Genomic DNA, 16,534 nt, shown 5'->3' on the forward strand with positions numbered 1-16,534 from the left:
TTCGATACCCATCCACATGCCGCCGGTATCGATTCAGTGTAGGACTCCATACAAAGCACAACAGGACCTCTAAATCTAAAGTGAAATGTTTCTGTACCCCCAATGCCTTTTAGTCTAGGCTTAGGTGATGGCATCTATTATGTGGTAGGTTAGCGTGGACAGTGGTTTTCAACCCTTTTCATATCAAGTTCCATTATTTATTCACCATTTGGTATCATTTTACGCTCTCAAGAAATCTATAAGGGTTAATTTTGTTACCAACTCTCCATCATTTAGCTGGGGACCAACTGGAACCCCCTCAAGGACCACTGGTGGTCCCCAGACCACTGGTTGAAAACCACTGATTTTAAGACGAATAATTCAGAAGTAATGGAAAGTCTGAAAACTACGTTGATATTTTCCTTTGGCGGCCAAACGTTTGTGTGAAGCTGTTCATATGGACTACATTTATACAGCAGCCTTTGTTTCCTGGCAAGTCAACTTTGCTGTTAAGCAGAACATTGGCTTAAGTTGGGTGTTGTCGATCACATAACTCAGGCTTTGGGCAGTCACATTCCATCAAAGCCATTAACCATAATGCTTTAATTCATTTATGGCAAGAGTTCTCATTCATGCTTCAGTCAGATTCATTTAGGTGACCTGCTGTGACCCATTGCCGTGGGAAGTCTTTCACAGCGGGGGATGCATACTTTACACAGGGTTCCCACAGTGATTTTGTTAATACTTCTGAAATGACAAATTAAACATTGGCCAAATTGTCAAATATTAGAGGCAGAAATTGTGAAAATAGCAGATCTACATGCTCACAACGCCTCGCGTTGCGAGGCGTTGTGAGCATGTAGATCGGCTATCTTTACTACCATATGAAGAACGACCAAAACCAATTCCAGCGTCCTATTCCAGCACAACCATATGGCAGGCAACCGCACATTATGCAGAAATACATAGTGCATGCTATGCTGAACGTAATCCACTTAGTGTCATCTTTTCAAAATGCATATTTACCGTACAGTTTGTGTTTATATGCTTATTTCGCAATACCTATTGCGCAATCCTCTGTACAGCAATTTGTCATTATCATCACCAGAGTCTCAGGTTACAAGAGGGAAGGGGTGGGGGGTCAGCTGCACAGGGGGGGGGGGGAGGAAGAGAGAGAGAGAGAGAGAGAGAGAGAGAGAGAGAGAGAGAGAGAGAGAGAGAGAGAGAGAGAGAGAGAGAGAGAGAGAGAGAGAGAGAGAGAGAGAGAGAGAGAGAGAGAGAGAGAGAGAGAGAGTAAGATACAGTAGAGTAAGATACAGTAGAGTACAGTAGAGTAAGATACAGTAGAGTACAGTAGAGTAAGATACAGTAGAGTACAGTAGAGTAAGATACAGTACAGTAAGATACAGTACAGCAAGGTACAGCAAAGTACAGTACAATACGGTGCAGTCAGTACAGTAAGATACAGAAGAGTACAGTACAGTAAGATACAGAAGTTTACAGTACAGTAAGATACAGTACAGCAAGGTACAGTAGAGTACAGCAAAGTACAGTACAATACGGTACAGTCAGGTACAGTAGAGTACAACAAAGTACAGTACAATACGGTACAGACAGGTACAGTAGAGTACAGCAAAGTACAGTAAGGTAAAGTAGAGTTAAGTAGAGTACATTAAAGTACAGTACAGTAAAGTATAGTAAGGTACAGTAGAGTACAGCAAAGTACAGTAAGGTAAAGTAGAGTACAGTAGAGTACATTAAAGTACAGTACAGTAAGGTTTAGTAAGGTACAGTAGAGTACATTAAAGTACAGTACAGTAAGGTATAGTAAGGTAAAGTAGAGTACATTAAAGTACAGTACAGTAAGGTATAGTCAGGTATTGTAGAGTACATTAAAGTACAGTACAGTAAGGTACAGTAGAGTACATTAAAGTACAGTACAGTAAGGTACAGTAGAGTACAGTAAAGTACAGTAAGTGGATGGATGGATGGATGGATGTGGATGGATGGATGGATGGATGGATGGATGGATGGATGTGAATGGATGGATGGATGTGGATGGATGGATGGATGGGGATGGATGGATGGGTGGATGGATATGTGGATGGATGGATGGATGTGGATGGATGGATATGGATGGATGGATGTGATGGATGGATGGATGTGGATGGATGGATGGATGGATGGATGTGGATGATGGATGGATGGATGTGGATGGATGGATGGATGTGGATAGATGCAAGTATGTGGATGGATGGATGGATGTGGATGGATGGATGGATGGATGTGGATGGATGCATGTATGTGGATGGATGCATGGATGGATGGATGTATGTGATGGATGGATGGATGGATGTGGATGGATGGATGGATGCGTGGATGGATGGATGTGGATGGATGGATGGATGGATGGATGTGGATGGATGGATGGATGGATGCGTGGATGGATGGAGATGGATGGATGGATGGATGTGGATGGATGGATGGATGTGGATGGATGGATGGATGTGGGTGGATCGCTGCTGCAACGTAGCGATCTCTAGATGTGAGCGGCCCGAAGGGCCGCGAACTTCTAGTTTTCACAATAGAAACGTGTTATACAAAATTCCTCAACTCAGGCTGGATTTAGACCGCAGCCAAATTCAGCCTGAATCAGATCTGAGCCACATCCAGATTGGAATCTGATTGGTTTATTTAAATGGTCACATGGAACCAATCAGATTCCAATCTGGATGTGACACAGATCTGATTCAGGCTGGATTTGGCTGCAAGTCTAAATCCAGCCAATTGTGCTCGTCAGGGTGCCCGGGTCCCCAGTTCAATATGATTATTTCTTGGGTCACTCCACATAGGAGTAAGCGACTCGTTATTGAGCTGAATTATTGTTATATAGTCCTGGAAATCGGGTTAAATATTCTGGAAAAGTTTTGGAAATTAATTGGTAAAGATGTGTGGGAACCCTGTTTACATCTTGAGTTGAGTTCTGAATGTACAAATGGAAATGTTGTCCTTTTTCCGAAAATACACTCCTCTTCCCTTATTCAACCCCATTATAACACAAAGCACAGCAGGTTTCCACAGTAAATCTTTTAGAACACAATCAAGAACTACTCTTCCCCCTTACTTTAGGATATATAGACAGATTTCTTGTTTACCAACATTGAGACTGCACATGCCTGTTTCATGTACTCATTCAGTTCCCAACAGATCCCCAAACCTGTTGTATTTGGGAGCTCTGCTTTGAGTTCATTCAACCTCCTCTCTGTGTTGGCTGGTGACTGTGAAGAGACGCTCTACATATATACCTCACCCCCGCAACACGAACAGCTGATATACAAGCTCACCGTCACAGGACGGAGCATAATCACAAGTGGTTTTGAAGATAACTGCTTTGAACATAGAGGGGGGGGGGGGGGGGGGGGGGGCTGGCACCTGGGGGAAGGGGGCCAGCCGCCCCTCCAGCACCCCTACTTCGCGCGGTAATGCTGTGACCTACATACAAAGTTAATTCTCTGTTTGACAAAGCTAGCTTTTGAAAACTGGGACATGGGGCTGTAAACACATTTGCAGAGCTTTTGTTGTATTTTATGATAACATTGTCAAGTATATGTTTAGTTTGTTTGGTATTGACTGATGGGTTCTTTACAGGAATTTGCTCGCCACTACTTGGACAGAAGTGGCCGGTATGAGGCGGACACCACCGATGAGCTGCTCAAAGGTACTATTGGTTTTGGGCTTTCAATTCGATTATTTGACTTGGTTCCACTACATGTTCATAACCCCTCAATGCGTGAGCATGTAAATCATTTTTTGCAGTATTAAAAGGTCTTAAAAGTCCTAAAATAATAACTTAGGAAATCTGCAGATAATGTTGGTTTGTTAACTGTTGAGTGAGAAAACAATGTTGCACCTCAGGGGATCCCCAGCTTAATTTAACCTCTACGATAGAAAAAAATAAATACAGCAGAATATCGTCAACCTTTCACCACCAACCTTAAAACCGCAATGTTTGGCCAACATTAATGCAACGTAACTAATTACATAACGTTTAGCAGCGATAATCGAACGCTCCGCCGCCCCCATCCACACTCTGGCTGAGTCAAGGCGATTCAGCGGGACATTATCTCATTAGTCCTGTTTACCCAGATTTATCCAGTTAAGAGTGGTGAAGGCCCACAGACAAAGACAGGGTCTGTCAGGGACGGCGAGGAGGGACCACGCAGCCTCCAGCCCTCTCTCTGCTCTGCTGCAGTTTGAATGCTGCTGACACAAGCCCCAAACCAAAAGAGATGAACTCCAGTTATTGCAGTGACTAACACACAACGTAATCTCTATGGCTGGACCGTGTGCAATAGTTGAAAGAGAAAACATTCACATAAGTAACACAGCATGTTGAAGAAGTTTACTAGTGTGACAAACGGTATTTGTTAATTTATTTAGCGACCATAATGGACTCCTTAATTTCTTAACTATGGAATCTGTATTCTTGACATATACTGTATTACTGTTTGCCATTATATAGAAGTTGTTTTTATTTGTTTTAGTATTTAGAAAAGCACTATATAAATTGCATTGCAAAACTAGCAGATCTGAAGTACAAGCACTGTGTGAGCCGGCTATTTTTGGTGAAGCTATATGGTGTAGACAAGAGAGAGTTAGGGGCCTAGCTAGTATAGACCTCTGGGGGTCTCCCAGGGGTCAACTCAAGTATAAGGTTTAAGTGGTTAATGTACATATTTCTTATGTGAGATAACATCAAGTGAAATTCCTTACATCATGTGTAAATATGCATGGCTAATAACTGATTGCTTATGATTCCGTCCCCATCTCCCCCCCACCCCCACCCCCCCCCCCCCCCCCCCCCCCCTCTCCCCCAAACCCAGAGAGCAGTGTGGCGGAGAACGGCAAGGTGAACGGCCACGCTAACGGCTCTGTGAGCAACGGCGAGGTGAAGGCCAGCGGGTGGCGGCGCGGCCGAGGCAGAGCCTGGGACCAGCAGCACGGACAACACCAAGCAGGCCTTCCTCTCCCTGGAGCATGTCCACAGTGGAGAGGCCAAGGCTTCCGTCATGGAGGTCTTCAAGAAGGTAAGATTGGATTGGCATAGGTCAGTGTTTTAAGGTCTCCCCCAAAATACTTTTTTTCTATTGATTGTATTTGTCGCATTCCTAAGACGCATTCCTAAGACAAAAATTTGATTATAGTAAATTTACCCCCATTGATTCCGGATGGGGACCCAAATGCATGGCCCTAATCAAATTTGTGTCGTAGGAATGCGACAAAAACCAAAAGATATTATTGAACTCAAGTCTCTATGGCATGAGTAATCGATAGGGGGAAAAAAGTCCTTTTGGGGGTGAACTACTCCTTTAACTCTTGACAGTGTACAAATGGAACCAAATTGGTTCCATTTGTACACTGTCAGAGTTACAGACTTGTATGGGTCAATTTAGACCCCCCTAAAGGAAGCCACACTCCCTGGAATCCACTTTGAGAACCACTGGCATAGATCAACAGATAGATCATCATAGAAAAGTACAAAAATGTTTTACTAAAGTAAATGTGACAATTACTAAAATGTAGAAGTAATCTGTTACACGTTAAAGTCTGGAATTTAACATTTACTTGAGTGAAATATTGTTATCAAAATGGACTTAAAGTACCAAAAGTATAAAGGGCTCATTATACAATTTATAATCTTTTGAAAATTAATAAAAAGCACATGGAACTTTCCAGTTCCATCACATTTGACATCCTAGAATGAGGTGGTTTCCTTTCTTTCCCTAGATCAGTGTGTTAGAAGTTGCTTGGCCTGCACACAACCCTGACCACACAACCCCACAGGACACCTCTGAGATGAATTAATAAACTCAGACCGTGAGCCTGGTTATAATTGCTTGACCACAGTGCTCAGAAACTCAGTAATGCTTTTATGGCTGAATGAAATCAAACCCTTCACCAATTTTCCAAAAATTAGTTTAAACAAGGTTTCCCAGTAGAGTGGAGGCTAAAGCTCTATTCTGATCAGTAACACCAGGGCTCCACTGCAGTCATCGGGCGCCGCGTCATCATCAATGCAGGGAATGTTCCCTTTTTAATCAATGAAGGTGTTCTATTGCAAACGTTGCGTTCGGCCCGGGTTCATTTTTGGATGCCGCCGCAACACCCGATGGCTTCAGTGGAGCCCTGGCACAGCGGGGGGTCTCCCCATTTCTCCAGCTCTTTTGTAAACAGAAAATATATCTTTGAACGGGTCACAAATTTCATCCATATAAACCCACAAAGATAAGCTTGTGTTCCAGTTCCAATTCTCTCTCCTGATTGGATTAAATTGATAATATATAAAATATATTTTCAGTTTACTAAAGAGCTGAAGAGATTCGTGTCAGATCCTGTGTCTAGGTGAGACATGACCTTTGACACGATCTAAATTTCTCAATAGAAGAGCATGGAGACAAAATACAACCACCCTAATTATTGTATAAGTTATATTGTATTAACTGGGCGCCCGCTGGCCTGGTGGTCAAGGCGCATACCACATACTAGGTTATGATGCCTGCTGGCGTCGCCGGTTCGATTCCCAATCCGGACGACCTTTGCCACATGTCATTCCCCATCTCTCTCCTCGTTTCCTGTCAGTCTACTGTCCTATCGAATAAAGGCATAAAAAGCCCAAAAACAAATCTTAAAAAAAATATATATATATATTGTATTAACATACTCTACCATACAGGTTGTGAGGCTTTAAGTAATGATTTCTGTGCATGAATTTCCCCTCCTCCGTCTCCAGTGCGGTGAACCACTCGTTTGTCTCCTCAGATCTGGGTGATGGCGTTTTGCGTGGTGTTCATCTTCACCGTCACGCTGGCCGTCTTCCCCGCCGTCACCGTGGACGTCAAGACGTTGTACCCAGGGAACTGGGGTAAGAGACGCTGATTTACACTCCAGATGCCATTCGCTTTAACATGCCTGCTTGATCAGGGGATACATTTAATCTGGACCATCAGGTATTCATGTTAGCATGCTGAGGTGAGACATGCCATTTGACGCATCTAAATCATAGACTGTATAAAAGATATGGACAAAGCGAAGCCATTGGTTTCTATGCAGCGCAAATGACACAATATGGGTCCTTGGCATGGGTGTTGCCATCATAGATTGAAATGCAATCAGAGGAGGCTATTGGCTGCCAACGGTCACGTGCAACCGCAGGGATACATGGGAGAATGTGGTCGGAGCCTCCCCGAAATACAGCACACGAAAAAGAACACAGCCGGCTGGTATCAGTTTAGTTGGCCACGCCCCCCGCAACTTTATCATCAATTTTAACATAAATGGGACCTTATTTTCACAAAACGCATATCATCGTGATTGAAAGGCAATTTTTAACTAGCGATAGGAACCATAAAGTATTCATGAAAATGTTAATTAAGGTTAGAACACGAAAGGGGAAAATGAATGGGATCCAATGGAGAACAATTCTTTTGCAACCGGCCAGGGGGAAAACAACGCAACTAGCGGCCAATCATAGGAAGTTTTAGTTCCGTATTGGGCTCATTTTAAATCGTCGGAACTCTCCCCCTGATCTAAATGTCTCAAGAGAACAGCAGGGAGGCAAAATACAAGCACTCCAGGTGTATAAGTTATATTGTATTAACATACTCTACCATACAGAAAAGTTACATATTGCTGCTTTAAGGTGTGACTCGAGAAGATTGCGGGGAAGATGTTGCTAGCTAACATTTTTCGCTTTACAGTTAGTAGAGGGAATGGCTCACATTGTTGTAGAATTGTCCTAAATCTCTCTTCCCTTTCTCCCTTATCGTCCCACACCCTCAGAGCGATACTTCATCTCAGTGTGCTGCTTCTTAATCTTCAACCTCAACGACTGGCTGGGCAGAACCGTCACAACCTGGGTCCAGTGGGTGAGTGTCCTGACCGGTGCACGAGGAGTGGCGTCTCCCGGTTCAAGCAACCACCATCTCTGTCTCTGTCGGGGGGGGGGGGGGGGAAACCTGTCCAACACTTGTTACTTTTCAGAATTCAAATTCCAAAAATCATGAATTGAGCGGTGCTATTTATAACTTAATTTCTTTAAGTGTCACACAAAGCTTGGCCAATGTGACCCTGGGCGTATAACCAACTTTGAGCGCTTTGTGCCAAGATGTAGGCCACTCTTCAGAGCCTGGACGAAGCCAGATTTTGGAGTTTAGCTCCTTCCAGGAGCACTGCTCAAAAAATAGAAATGTAGCAGATCTACAAGCTCAACCCATGGCACGAAGAGTTTGTGAATCTGCTACATGTTATGCTTTTGTGTGACGCTGTGGTATGAACATAACAGTAAAAGGTTTATCTGTGATTTAGACTCATGATTTACTGTGCAGTTGCTTTCAAGCCTATTCATGCTTGGCTAATATTTGCAGTCTCACTCTGTGTCGCCCACACTGTATGCACTGTGTGTGCACAATCTGTAGAGTAGCTGCTGTTTTACCACACAGTCTTTGTGAAAATGTCCTCTTGGCCGTGTTGCCATCCAAGAAGCTCCCACTGCGTTTCTGCAGCATCTGCTGTTTTTTTTCTTTTTTTTCTTTGCCAAAATGGCTTAAACCCACCCACACAACGCAGTCTGCACAGTTCAGATGTTAAAAGGTTGTTACAATCTCTAACACACAACATTTTGTGCCTCTATGACTGAATTATGAATTATGTGCGGGGGCCGCACGCACGCACACTACATAATGGTCCCTCTCTTCCTCTTTCATCTTCTTCCTCATTCCTAAGGACTGTTGTTAGTATGAGAGAATGTCATGGCTCTAGGGCTGTCACCGTTACACATTTAAGTTGTCACACAAATAATTGCCATTGACGTTTTTGGCCTTGAACGTCGGAACACATGAATACAAATGTACTTTGTTTTAGGCTTCATACTCTCAAATTGCGCAGGCCGGATATAATTAACTTTGTAAAGTCGAGGGTAAACCAGTGAAAACACCAATTGACTTGGATATCCGTCAATGCTGCTCAAGAGTTAAACAGTATATGAAATGACTGAGATCGGTGTCATTGGCGACCAATGAAGTTGGAAAGAGCAGATCTATAAGCTTACACCATGTCACGTGTTGTAAGCTTGAAGATCTGCTATTTCTGCTTTTTTTTTGTGTCTGGGGGGTGTTTGAAAACGCATGAAGATTAGGCGATTATGAAATAATTGTGGCAGGCCTAGGCTGTGTTCCAATTCTCTTTGCTTAGACATGCAGTACTCTGTACATAGCCCTCCACCTTGCTCTCACATTCTTTCAGTCAGTGAGCGCATCATCACCATCATCACAATGTGGATTGTATCACTTTGACAGTAGAACAACTATGATTGCCAGACACGCTTCCAAGTAAAACAACTATCGTTGCCAGACACATTGCCAGAAAGACTCGTCTGTCCTGCTCTCCGGCTCAACCTTAGTTCCGCTATCTGTGCCACTGCTTCAGACTCAGCCAGCCTGCGGTTACTGTCTGGTACTGTTTGTACCCTGGCACTCAGTGTATGCTCAGTAATGAATGAGGTGAAATAATAATCGTTTACGTGCACACAGTATACAAAATATACAGTTTCCAAAATACTGACTTAAATTTCAGGATACAGTCTAGGTGTCACTTTTGTTCAATATTCTCTGGTCAAGCTTGTGCATTGCCTAATAATAATCGTCAAGATGCCAAGACTCCAAAGTACTGGCTAAAATCCAGGATTAAGTCTGTGTTTTTCGAGATTAGCGAGACTAAACTGATTGATTCTTGTTATTGTGGGGAACAAAAACGATGCAACGCCTCCCGGAACCAACCACTGGAACCACAGTGTTTTTCTTTTCTTTCTTCTTTTTTTCCAAACCGGATCACATGGCTAGTTTTAAAACTAATACCAGGCTTTCCTCTGTGAGGGAAAGTCTGGTGATGCGAGGCTAGGGTTTCACTATTTTTCAATATTCTCTTGTCAAACGTTCATATCATCAGTGTGATACTGCTGACACTCGCATCAGGTGGGTTGGGACTGTTATGTACAATGTGTAGAGTCCACATAACGAGTTCAAACCGGTAACCTCAACCTAGAAAGGGAATGTAAAATACATTTCTCTCCTGTCTGTCCAGCCGAGGAAGGAGTCTGCGCTGTTCCCGGCCCTGGTGGTCTCCCGCGTGGTGTTCATCCCCCTCCTGATGCTGTGCAACGTCCAGAAGCGCAACTACCTGCCCGTGTGGTTCCCCCATGACGGGGCCTTCGCCGCCATCATGACCCTCTTCTCCCTCAGCAGCGGCTACTTTGTCTGTCTGACCATGTCCTATGCACCGCAGTGAGTGTCTGTCTGACCATGTCCTATGCACCGCAGTGAGTGTCTGTCTGACCATGTCCTATGCACCGCAGTGAGTGTCTGTCTGACCATGTGCTATGCACCGCAGTGAGTGTCTGTCTGACCATGTCCTATGCACCGCAGTGAGTGTCTGTCTGACCATGTCCTATGCACCGCAGTGAGTGTCTGTCTGACCATGTCCTAGGGGTGGGCGATATGGTGATAATTATCGCTGAGACGATACAATGTCTCCACGATATACCTTTTCAGAGATATCGTATTATATCGTGATACAATTGAGGGAGCCTTGTAAAAGATCCTGTTTGATCGTTAATACAGAGATTCATTGCAGAATTCAATTTAAACCTGCATTTTGGTCTAGATCAGTGGTTCTCAAACTTTAAAATGTCAAGGTCTCCACTTAACTCTGACCCTTACGGGTCCATTTGGTTTCATTTGTATACTGTCAGAGTTATATACTTGTAAAGTTAAATTAAGACCTCCCAAAAGGAACCAAGAGAGTCTAGTTTTTGTCAAGTAACTTGAAAAAGAACCATCAAAACCAACGTGAAAAAGAATCGTGATAAAATCGTGTATCGTGATACAGCTTGGGAAAATATTGTGATATTGTATGTTTCCATATCGCCCACCCCTACCTATGCACCGCAGTGAGTGTCTGTCTGACCATGTCCTATGCAACTCAGTGAGTGAAAGCTGTGCAACACACGAATGAATGAACCATAATAGAGTGGTGTATTGACAAGGAAAGAGTGGTGTATTGACAAGTGTATTGACAAGGATTAATGGAAGTTAAAAGGTATTTTTTAATGAACAGAAATGGGAAGTAAGTAATCTATCAATGGGGGCCTTTTGTGATGCGTTTGTTGGATGGTGGTTATGGTATCAACATAGTCAAATCCCCAAGCAAATTAGGTGGCTGTGAACACAGAAGTAGGGCACTTAACTATCTGTACCAAAGATACACACGCATATTATGTACTGTAGAAGTGTGGCAGTGTTGCTGTGAAACATGTGACCTGTCGAAACATGTGGCCATCTTATGGACTTCACATATAACGTCAATGTTCGAAGTTTTAACGCAAACCACTGCTGTTTAGTTTATTAACAGTTAAACCGACCAACCGATATTTAGGCCATGCATTGCAAGGCCTCAGTGTGCATTTACGTGACAAAGAAGGGAGACATATTTCGTCAGTTCACCAATTTACACTGAAACAAGTTTTTGACGACGCGTCTTTCCTCTTCTATAATCCTGACAGGTTGGTGCAGCCTAAGGACGCTGAGACTGCAGGGGCCCTGATGACATTCTTCCTGGCCCTGGGCCTGTCCATAGGAGCAGCTTTCTCCTTCCCCCTGCGTGCCCTGGTCTAGCTAGACACACACACACACACACACACACACACACACACACACACACACACATGCATGTATATACAGTAGAAACAGTTACTGTATACAACACACACACAAATCCACTTTAAGAGGCAGTGTGATAAATGTTTTCTTGATCATAGCTTGCTGTCTCAAGGTGTTTCTCCACTTCCTTCGTTCATCTGTCAAGTACCGTTTCACGCCGTCACTCTTATGTGGCCCGACAATGTGTCGGGTCAAGGACCATGGCTTGAAAGAACAAGGAAGAAAAGAAAAAAAAGAAGTCTGTTTATAGGCTATATGGACAGCAGCCATTTTGGAGAGAAGTTGGGTCTCTTCTTTCTTCCTTCACAGGTGTTACCAATAATACTAATGAAGGCTCTGTTCCGTTTTGCGCGGTCATACATCTAGTGGTGTTGGGCTCTAGTATGTAATTCTGAGTGTACAAATGGAAATTATGGCGGTCCTTGAAATAAAAGGTTTGAGAACCACTGTGGTACATGAAATGGAACAGAGCCTTGATTAGTATCATTGGTAACACCTTTGAAGGACGTGAGAAGAGACCCACTTCTCTCCAACATGGCTACTGTGCATAATATAGCCTGTTAAATACAGCGCCTGGGACCATAATGAGCGTTGGCCTGGATCACACCCTGTGAAGTATTGGAAAAAGGGAAAATATGTTGCATAAACGCTGAATGTTCCACGTAAACGTCAACGCCCGAGGAAACGAGTCGTTCACACAAGGTCATGGGCACGGCGCCAAGAAAAAAAGACTCAAAGCAATTTTTGTGTTCCGTTATTTATTTTTCGCTGGACCATTTTTGTGTCTAGCTACTTATTTTGTATTATTGTTTATGCTTTGTATAGGTTTGTAGGGAGTACCTTTTTAGGGCATTGTTCTCAGTGAATCCTAGTATAAGGGAAAATTACCATTGATCTGTTTTTGCCTGATTTAAGTATAGATTTTGTAGATTTAAATTTGTTGCCCCGTTGACTTCGGGGATTATGGTTTCTGACAGGAAAAGCACTGGCCCTTATTTTCTTGGCCAAGCTTTGACTTCCATTTGAAATGAAATGGAATTAATCTAGTCTCTTTTTAGTTTATTATTTGAAGCATCATGTAGAAACTACAATTGCAGACGAGTAAATCTAATTTGTTAGATTTTCTTTTTCCCCTTTGGTAGACCTTTGGACCTGTTTTTATACCTCTGTATTCTTTGATACTTTGCTAACGCAGCCAGAACAAACTGATCTATTTGTGTAAAGTTTATTTACCGAGGGAAGGGTTACCAAGAACTGGTCTTTCAGCCAACATGTAGGAGCTGCCCACTTCAACCACTGCCATGTGCTGTTGAGCAATGTCAGGAAAGCTCCACATTCCAAACTCCTTCCCTGCATTTATTTGCTCTAGTGCTGCCACCTGCTGACCAAAAGTATTCTGTTTATATTCAGTATTTAGTTTTGCAAATAATGTGAGAGATTCACAACAATGAAGTAAAATGGACGAAACATTTTCGTTGACTACCACTGACAAATTAAATGAACTAAGCTATGATGACTTAAGACTAATTATTGGTCAACAAATAAAAACTAGACTAAAATGTTAAGGAGGGACTTGGAGAAGACATCCAGTAGAACTAAGTAATTATGTTTGGTTGCGCTCAGGTGTTGTGCTCTGAAAATAGCAGATCTACAAGCTCACGCTGTGACGCGTTGTGAGCTTATAGATTTTCAGCATGCAACCAAGTGTAAAATCAGGCATTACGACTCTTATTTAGTCAAATAAAAAATTCAGACAGCTAAAATATGACTAAAGTTAAATCAAAATGTATTCAAAAGACTATGACTAAAACTCTCAAAATGAACACTGGTGCCATAACATTGAAGTAAAATGTTACAGATTGGACTGAAGTTACTTAGGACAAACCATACTGAATTCTGTTGATTCCCTTCCCCTGTAGTGGGTTATTATGACCTCGCAGTAGCAGTTTTGGTCTTACGAACAGGAAGCCGGCTTTATAGGAGTGGTCAGATATACTTAATTATTGGCTCTCCTGTTTTGGCAGTGGCCAGGTGGCTGCTGGCTGGCTACATGTCAGGTTATATACTGCATAAGAGAGATATCCATTCATCTACTCCTAATTCATACTTCCTGCCTTCTGCTGATAAGAAACCCTGACCTCGGAGATATTTTTCCAAAACCTTAAAAAAGTTACATGAACTTAGTTTGTGTCGGGTTCCAATTCAGGCCTTTATTTACCCCTTTCTTTTTTTTGTCCTGCGTTTCATTCCGTTTCGTCAGGTATCTTTAGTGACATTTGGCTGTCTTGGCACTGAACAGTATTAACAGTACATGTTCACTTTTCAATTGAACAAGTTTTGTCTGATTTCAATTCAGACCTTTTTTTTTGGGGGGGGGGGGGGGGGGGGGTTCTATGTTACATTGTATCAGGTAGCATAGCGACTGTCTGCAACTGACGGGGGTCATCGCCATGTTGGCTCTTGGCACACATTTTTGTCAAAATTCCATTTTTGGCATAGACAGAATATCCCTGAATGACCTAAAATTTGCCACAGACGAGGCCAAGTCTTTACCATGGACACGTTTTGTCCGTGTACGGACGCATTGATGACCCCGGGGCACTGAAAATGATTACTTCTTGACTTTGCCATTGAACAAAGTGGGCAGCTGTTGATTCGTATACGTTTGTGCAATCCAGTTTCGTGACAGTGCGGTTGCCTGTTAGCCCTCCACAAATGCCCCATTGTTTCCTAGTAATGAAATGTGCAAGGTTTCATAACCGCTCTGCTTTGTGCCGCTTCACACACTAACAAAGAAGATGCTCCTGCCGTACACACTCATGTCTCGTAGAACTCAAGTAATTGTGCTCTAAAACTGAACTAACATAATAGCCAAATTGCTGTCATGGACAGATGATTCATGTCTTTGAAGCTGCCAGCTGTGTGTGCCAAGTAGTGAACGGGTAAAGCACCTAAAATGTTAAATGTATGGTTATTTATAGCAAGAAATATTTTTTACATAATGGAATAACAGTATGAAGAAAATTAAAAACGACATCCATTCAACTTAGTAACAACAATTGTACCCTATCCCTGACTTTTTTTTTTATTTAACTTTAATGAGTGACCTGACTTCTGGACCCCCCCCCCCCCCCCCCCCCCCTCTTATACAATTGATTTGAATGTTTTGTTTTTCCCTGAATGGAGTGTGTAAAAACAGTGTTACACATTATGAGCTATCTGTAAATAGAGAGAATGAATGATGACAAGACTGTTGGAAACTATTTTCGGTCTGCGTTCGTGTGAGTGAGCAAATTTGGCCTAACTGGACCAAGGGCTGCGTTGGGCAAAGAATTGTTCGTTTGTGATGGAGCAATAAATGACGACATTACCCTGAGTTGATTTATGGCGGGAGTCACTGCAGCCCAGATCAGGGGAGAGGTTACAACAACTCAACCCCTTGTCAACGACACTGGCATCATCAGTCAATGATGACAGCTTGTTCTGTTGCATAACCTTTTATTTGTATTATTTTACCAAGCTATTATGTCAAGACAACAGCTTGAATCGTTTAGATGTACATAGTTTTTGGACCATTGTAGTTACTGCTATTTTAGATTGCCTTATGTGACCCTGTTGGGCTTAAATGCTTGTGATCCCGATCAGTCATTGATCCTGTGTCAAATAGAGCCCGACCTGATGCCCATCTCCACTTTGGATTCCTGTACCACCGATCACCCATGTTTTTTACCCATCGTGTCGGAAAGTGCAAAATGTTCAAACCATTTTGAACAATGTTGATTTGATTATAAAACCTTTTGATAAATAAGTATGAGTAAATATAAAATATACAAACTGAACGCAACGCAACAAGCTGAGCCTGTAGATTTACTTTTGAAAACGTAAAGACATTATTTGCTTATATAATGACAGGCCGGCTGCATAATTGCTGATACCGTTGGCTAGTCATTGAACAGGAAGAGTGTAACTTGGTCTCCACCGGCGGCGGCTCCAGAGAATTGTGACTGGGGGGCTATGGGGGAGCTGGGGCTAATCAATCTAGTCAACAAACAATAATGAATAATACTAATTTACGACAAACGAGATTATCTCGCTTAGAGTACAGTATTGATAACTGAACAGACCAGATCATTGGCAGATGCCAGGTCCAAATCTGTGGACTAGGTGTGCGTATAGGGTTTTTGTGAGATGCTTTCCATCATAAAAAGGTATGATTTAATTGTAGGTTTACATAGAAGTCAGTCAATTGTCTTTCACATATTCAAATATATTTGATGTATTTATTCCCCTTTAGCCCCCCTCCCCCCCTCCCCGGAGCCGCCACTGTTCTCCACAATCACACAGGTCGGGCTCTAGAGTCAAAACTTTGTCTGAAAAGATAAAGATCACGGCTCCCTACAGGGAGCTCATCTGCAAGTGACCACAATTGTACAGCAGAATCACCCATACATTAGACACAGTGAAGGGAAGATGCCTTTGCATGTACAGTACATGATGTATGTTTATAGTTTTTGATTGTGTCAATAAATGGGTTTTATACACCGGTGGTTCCTTTTGTGGTGTTTTCGGCCATGCTTTTCGGAACGCTTCCTTTTCTAAATTCTGTCCCGGCGTTAATGACTTGGATTCCAAAAGGGTGTCCAGTTTCAGCACTAATGATTTGCCAAGTCAGGATTTGGGCCGTTTATTCTTTTGTATGCATCGCTGCATCGTATGTAAACCCAAGTGGTTCATGAATCAAGCAAGTTGTCTATACAGGCATGGAGAAGCGGACTGGTTGTATA

The 16,534-nt window shown here is 42.7% G+C and overlaps 1 protein-coding gene across 1 annotated transcript in view; it reads left to right on the forward strand.

Annotated features, from left to right (window-relative positions):
* Nucleotides 1-16,291, forward strand: part of LOC308298560 (equilibrative nucleoside transporter 2-like) — a 33,761-nt gene extending 17,470 nt beyond the window's left edge. The window contains 7 exon segments of the mRNA XM_080742199.1: nt 3,628-3,697; nt 4,863-4,933; nt 4,935-5,066; nt 6,799-6,901; nt 7,819-7,904; nt 10,117-10,316; nt 11,594-16,291. Coding sequence (XP_080598325.1) covers nt 3,628-3,697; nt 4,863-4,933; nt 4,935-5,066; nt 6,799-6,901; nt 7,819-7,904; nt 10,117-10,316; nt 11,594-11,705 — 774 coding nt within the window. The 3' untranslated portion in view covers nt 11,706-16,291.
* The last annotated feature ends 243 nt before the right edge of the window (nt 16,292-16,534 follow it).

Source organism: Nannobrachium achirus (genome assembly GCF_963921795.1).
Source record: "Nannobrachium achirus genome assembly, chromosome: 14".
NCBI lineage: Eukaryota > Metazoa > Chordata > Actinopteri > Myctophiformes > Myctophidae > Nannobrachium > Nannobrachium achirus.